This window comes from Ursus maritimus, unplaced genomic scaffold (genome assembly GCF_017311325.1).
Source record: "Ursus maritimus isolate PB19 unplaced genomic scaffold, ASM1731132v1 scaffold_19, whole genome shotgun sequence".
NCBI classification, from domain to species: Eukaryota; Metazoa; Chordata; class Mammalia; order Carnivora; family Ursidae; genus Ursus; species Ursus maritimus.
The window spans coordinates 57,286,889-57,292,774 of record NW_024424341.1 but is presented as its reverse complement, the minus strand read 5'-3'; the positions used below and the strand labels follow the sequence as shown (position 1 = coordinate 57,292,774).

Genomic DNA, 5,886 nt, shown 5'->3' with positions numbered 1-5,886 from the left:
GAATAAATAAAGTGCAGATCAGAGAAGAAACAGCCCGTAAGTCTTGTGCCACTGCCTCTCTAGCAGTTGGGGGGGAGGGAAAAGTCCTCCCCCTGACCCACCCCCAGTTTTCCCATCTGGCGGGGCAGGGGCAGATCAGCTCTGAGGGCCTGACCACCCTGTGGACTCCCTCCACCACAGCCCTGCGACTGTCCCCTCTTTCCCTCAGGATGACACGGCACGGCAAGAACTGCACGGCAGGAGCCGTCTACACCTATCACGAGAAGAAGAAGGACACAGGTATCAGGTTTGGCAGGGGGACAAATGTCTTTTGAAATCACCATCCCCGGGGCGCCTGGGTGGCTCAGTTGGCTAAGCGTCTGCCTTCGGCTCGGATCATGATCCCAGGGTTCTGGGATCAAGTCCCACATCGGGCTCTCCACTCAGCGGGGAGTCTGCTTCTCCCTCTCCCTCTCCTTTTCTGCCGCTCCCCCTGCTTGTGCTGTATCAAATAAATAAAAATCTTAAAAAATAAAAGAAGTCACTATCCCCCCTGCCCCTCTGGTTGTGCCTCCTGACTTTCCGCCCGACTGATGGTCATGACCTTACGAGGACTAGCCCTTGGCCATCCCGCACAACCCCCCACCCCGCCCCTATAATGGGCATTTCTGTACGGGAACTCATCAATCGCTGTTGTCATGGCCATGTTCCAGAGGCAGAAACTGAGGCCCAGAGAGACACAGGACCTTGAGTTTGGTCACAGAGCCAGAGGGGCGGAGGGGAGTCAGCTGTGAGCCTCTCTACCCAGCTTCCTCAGTGACCAGGCCTGTCTGTCTGTCTGTCACTTACCCTCTGGATGAACACCTTCTTGTGAGTCTTGCCCCTGCCCCCGACACACAGACACACAGACACACAGCCCAAGCTCTTGACTGCCTATTTCTCCCCCACCCCCTGCCTCCACGCTCTCTCTCTGCCTTTCTCTTGGGGTTGGGCAAGGGGCATGTCTCCTGTCCCTCCATCCCCCTGTCTGTCTCTGTCCCCAGCGGCCTCAGGCTACGGGACCCAGAACATTCGACTGAGCCGGGATGCCGTCAAGGACTTCGATTGCTGCTGCCTCTCTCTGCAGCCCTGCCATGACCCTGTCGTCACGTGAGCCGGGGAGCTGCTTGGAGGGGGCCGCATGCGTGGGTCTGGCCGCTCACACAGCCGGGGCGCCCTGGGCAAGCCCCTTCACCTCTCAGAGCCTCAGTGTGCTCATCCGAGACATGGGCATGATCCTAACGTGTTCCACGGGGTGCGGGAAAGAATACATTTGTAATAGAGGGTCGGGCCCTTGGAACATTGCCTGGCCCATAATAACAGCTCCTGTGTGGAGCCCTCACTGTTACCTGCCTCACGGCCTGGCGGGGGCTTCAGTGAGATCGTGGGTAAAAGGTGCTGGTCCAGTGACTGAATATGGGCTCGGCGTGCGGGTCTGTGTTACAGAGAGAGTGACGAGAGCCGACCGTGGTTTAGGGTCCCCGAGGCCACGTTCAGGTTCAGGGGTTCATGAGAAGAACTCACAGAACTGGGGGAGGTGGTTCTAGTCAGTGACAGCTTGTGACAGGACGAAGAGGGAGATTAAGTCAGCAGTGGGGGGAGACATGTGGGGCAGAGCCTGGGAGGGACCAGGAGTGAGCCTCCAGTCATCCTCTCCAGACAGAGTCCCAGGGACAGCGCTGGTCTCCTAGCAATAACAGGTGACAACACGCGGGAGTGCTGCCCCCCAGGGAAGTCCACCCGAGCCCCGGTATCCAGGGTTTTTATTGGAGGCTGGTCCTGGAGACATGGCTGACCTCCTTGGGGCTGACCTTGATCTCCAGCCCCTCCAGAGGTCTAACTGATACCACATGACCCAAGGCCCCCCACCCCCATGTGCCCCAGGTGAACTAAGATACTTTTATCAGGCAGCACATTCCAGGGGCTCCCAGGTTCCCTCCTGGGGCTGGTCAAGGGCCAGTCCTTTGGAATGTGCAGGGTTCGGATCATGGATCACGATCACGCAGGCCTGCTGAGTTAACCCTTTACAGCACAAGATCCCCCCCCGCCCCATACACACACACATGTCGGAGTAGATTACAAAGCCCGGAGAACAGAGATGGTCTGGTCCACCTCAGGGAGCCACGCCGAGTGACTGACCCACTCCCTGTAAGAGGCTTTAGTGGGTGCCCAGGGTAGGGCACTGACACTTCTCACCCTGTCCTGTCCTTACAGCCCGGATGGCTACCTGTATGAGCGGGAGGCAATCCTCGAGTACATTTTGCACCAGAAGAAGGAGATCGCCAGGCAGATGAAGGTGATGGGGATGGGGGGAGGGGGCACAGGCAGGGGCAGGCGGCTTTGATGCTGAGGTCACAAGCAGAGCTGCTCTGGGCTTCCTTTCTGAGTTCCTTTTCCCTCTGAGCCTTTGCCTGGGCTGTTCCCACTGCCTGGTGTACCATACCCCCCCACTTCTGGTTAAATCCTTCTCCTCCTCCAGATATCAGCCCAGGCATTGCCTCCTCTGACCTCCTGCTAGTCCAGGGGCCCCAGGGTCTATCCTTGCCACCTCTTGACACTTGTCGTGGTTGTGATTCTGCATGTGGCCAACTCGTGCCCACTTCCCCCGCTAGACGGCTGGCCCCAGGGGTAGGGAACAAATCTCTTGCCTGCCCCCTGGCCCTAGGTTCTCCGTGAATGCTTGTTGAATTAACTGATGTCACCTCATCTCTCTGGGCCTCAGTTTCGGTGGCTCTAAAATGGGTCCACAGGGCCAAATCAGAGGGCACCACAGGGCATGCGGGAGATGCCCACAGGTCAGAATTCTCAGGGGCTTTACTTGGAGCCATGCCCACTTTCTATGGGTGAACTATTTTCATGGATAGGAGAGACCCTGTTTATCACTGTGTCTGGGGCACAGCGGGCCTGCCTCCCAGCTTTTCCAGCCAGGCTTCCCAGAGCTCCAGAAACACACAGGGCTCCATTCTTGTTGAGCCTTCTGTCTTGAGCGAGTGGCTTCCCCTGCGCCTGTGACCTGCCCCTGCACTCCCTCATCATGGTGACCACGCCAGAGGCCCTCCCGAGCACCGGTCAGCTTCAGTGTTCTCCTCCCTCAGCTGGGGTGGGGGGCACAGGGCAGTCTCAGAGCTCAGCACCGCATCCCTGCCTCTGCGCATGCGCACACCCACGCCACCAACGCAGTCAAGGCTCCGTGAATGTTAATTGCTTCTTACTCTCCTGGAACTCGCCTGGAGGGCGGGACAGGGTCTGTAGTTCATACACTTAAAATATAACGTGGCCCACAGGTACATTTATGGAGCGCTTGCCATGTGCTAGGCAAGGTTTAAGCGTGTCCCAGAAATCCTGCATAACCCAGTGAGCCTGTGAGGTAGGTCGCTGTTGTTAGCCCGTTTTACAGACGAAGAAACTGAGACCAGGAGCAATCACAGCACTTACTGGAAGCCATAGAGCTCATTAGTGACAGAGGCAAGGTTTAAGTCAGACCATCTGTCTCCTGCCAAGCTGCTGACCACTCTGCTGCCCAGGAACAGGGAAGCCACTGAATCCCAAACCAGCTAAATGGGAAATGACCTAGGTGTCCTGCAGGAGGGGAAGAGACGAGCAAGGGCAGCAAAGCTACACCACAGATACAGCAGGTTAAAGGTTCACACCCTGGCAGTCACCAGCCTCTACGAACAGTGTGAGGACTGTCCACTTTGTAGGCCTCAGTTTACCCACCTGTGAAATGGGAAGAGCCACCCTCAGACTCAAAACCCACAGGGAGACACACAGTCCACTTCCTTCTGGCTGTCCCCAGGCCTATGAGAAACAGCGGGGTGCCCGGCGTGAGGAGCAGAAAGAGCTGCAGCGGGCTGCGGCCCAGGACCAGGTGCGGGGCTTCTTGGAGAAGGAGGCAGCCATCGTGAGCCGGCCCCTCAACCCCTTCACGCCCAAGGCCGCCTCCGGGAACAGCCCAGGTGAGGGGGAGCAGACTTGCAAGTGAGTGGGGGTCCCGCGGGGCCAGGTTCCTCCCCGGGAGTGGCATCTGAACCCATTTCCCCCTGCAGATGATGCCCGACCTGGGTCCAGCGCAGGCCCCACGGGCAAGGACAAGGACAAAGCGCTGCCCAGCTTCTGGATCCCGTCGCTGACCCCCGAGGCCAAGGCCACCAAGCTGGAGAAGCCTGTGAGTATCCCAGCACCTTGTGCCCACTTGGGCCCAGAGGGCCAGAATCCCCCCGGGGTCCCTTCCTGCCTGGGAACACCCCCCCCCCTCTTTTCCTACACCTGGCCCCAGCCCTGCCTGCTGACCCTGCCTCCCTTCTGTCCCGCGCAGTCACGCACCGTGACCTGCCCTATGTCCGGGAAGCCACTGCGCATGTCGGACCTGACCCCCGTGCGCTTCACGCCACTCGACGGCTCCGTGGACCGCGTGGGGCTCATCACACGCAGTGAGCGCTACGTGTGCGCTGTGACCCGCGACAGCCTGAGCAACGCCACGCCTTGTGCCGTGTTGCGGCCCTCGTGAGTCACGCGAGTCACCCGGGGGAGGATCCCGGGGCCTGCGGGGCGGGGTGGGGCGGGCTCGGGGGTGGGGCTTTCCCTCGTCGGGGCGGGGCCTCTGGTCGGTGCCCCGCCCCCCGCCCCTCACTCTCCCCACTCACCGTAGTGGAGCTGTGGTCACCCTGGAGTGCGTGGAGAAGCTGATTCGGAAAGACATGGTAGACCCCGTGAACGGGGAGAAGCTGACGGACCGCGACATCATCGTGCTGCAGCGGGTGAGCCGTGACCCACCTCCCCGGCCTCGCTCTCCAAGGCCCCGCCCCCTCCCCTCTGCCCCCACCTCCCCGGGACCCCGCCCCCTCACGGGAGGCCAGCCTCCTCCACGCCCCGCCCCTGCCCTTCTACTGGGGTCCTGCCTCACCTTACCGGGTTTAGAACTCCCCCTACCGCCCCGGCAGCCCGACCTGCCCCCACCTTGGCCTTGTCCCCACCTCCCCAGGGCGGCACAGGCTTCGCGGGCTCGGGAGTAAAGCTGCAGGCTGAGAAGTCGAGGCCGGTGATGCAGGCCTGAATGCACAGGAGACCAAATAAACGGGCTTGGACTCACTGGCCGTGTGGTGCCTTCATTGGCCGCGCTGGAGCCCTGGGCCCCCAGGCAGCCCTCCAGCGTGTGCCTGCTGCGGAGCCCGGAATCAAAGGCGCGGGCGAATTACGTTAAAGGTGGCCCGACGTTAGGAATAAAATCTGAACTGAACGCACTGGCGCAGCGTTAACACTGGGTAAGAGTGGCCAGAAGTGAGAGTCCAAAGCGAGAGCATACAAAGGCGCCACTCGAACAGGCTACGCAGAAATCCCCTCGCATCTTTTTGAGTTCTGCCAAAGCCCATGAGATGTCCCGGAATGCCAGTCTCAAAGTACAGTGTGGTAGGACACCCCAAGGAGGCAGAATGCGGTGAGAGCGAGCAGCTGGCTCCAGTCTAGAGAAGGCAGTCAGGAGCCCTCCTCTCTTGACACTTGACTGCAGGAAGGCCAAGAGCAAGAAGAAAGCCCGCCAGAGGCTTGCATAGGCTGCCGGGGCCATAGGACCTGGCAGGGGTGAGGAGCAGAGCCGGGAGGGGCAAGGAAGCTGTAGAGCGTGGGGCCTGGCGGGCCTGCCTGCAGTTGGCCGGGCTGGGAGCACAGGGGCAGCTCTCAGAGTTTTGTTTTAATGACCACTGACTCCCAAAAGCAACCCCCGGGCAGTGTGCGAGGCAGAACATAGAGTCAAGCAGAGATCAGAAAGATCAAGCCTTAGCATTCCTGCCTTCCTGAGCGATACCTAGGTTCTGTCCTTCCAGATCTTTCTCTGCATAGGAGAAGTGTTTTCAACCACCGTGACCTCTCAGT

General features: G+C 59.9%; 1 protein-coding gene across 3 annotated transcripts in view; it reads left to right on the top strand.

The window, feature by feature from the left end:
- Nucleotides 1-5,106, top strand: part of LOC103657256 (nitric oxide synthase interacting protein) — a 13,252-nt gene extending 8,146 nt beyond the window's left edge. For all 3 annotated transcript variants that reach the window (XM_040634298.1, XM_040634300.1, XM_040634299.1), the window contains 8 exons: nucleotides 209-279; nucleotides 1,023-1,128; nucleotides 2,233-2,314; nucleotides 3,815-3,974; nucleotides 4,065-4,183; nucleotides 4,334-4,521; nucleotides 4,667-4,775; nucleotides 5,000-5,106. In XM_040634298.1, coding sequence (XP_040490232.1) covers nucleotides 210-279; nucleotides 1,023-1,128; nucleotides 2,233-2,314; nucleotides 3,815-3,974; nucleotides 4,065-4,183; nucleotides 4,334-4,521; nucleotides 4,667-4,775; nucleotides 5,000-5,071 — 906 coding nt within the window. In that variant the 5' untranslated portion in view covers nucleotide 209 and the 3' untranslated portion in view covers nucleotides 5,072-5,106. The remainder of the gene's footprint in view (nucleotides 1-208; nucleotides 280-1,022; nucleotides 1,129-2,232; nucleotides 2,315-3,814; nucleotides 3,975-4,064; nucleotides 4,184-4,333; nucleotides 4,522-4,666; nucleotides 4,776-4,999) is intronic.
- The last annotated feature ends 780 nt before the right edge of the window (nucleotides 5,107-5,886 follow it).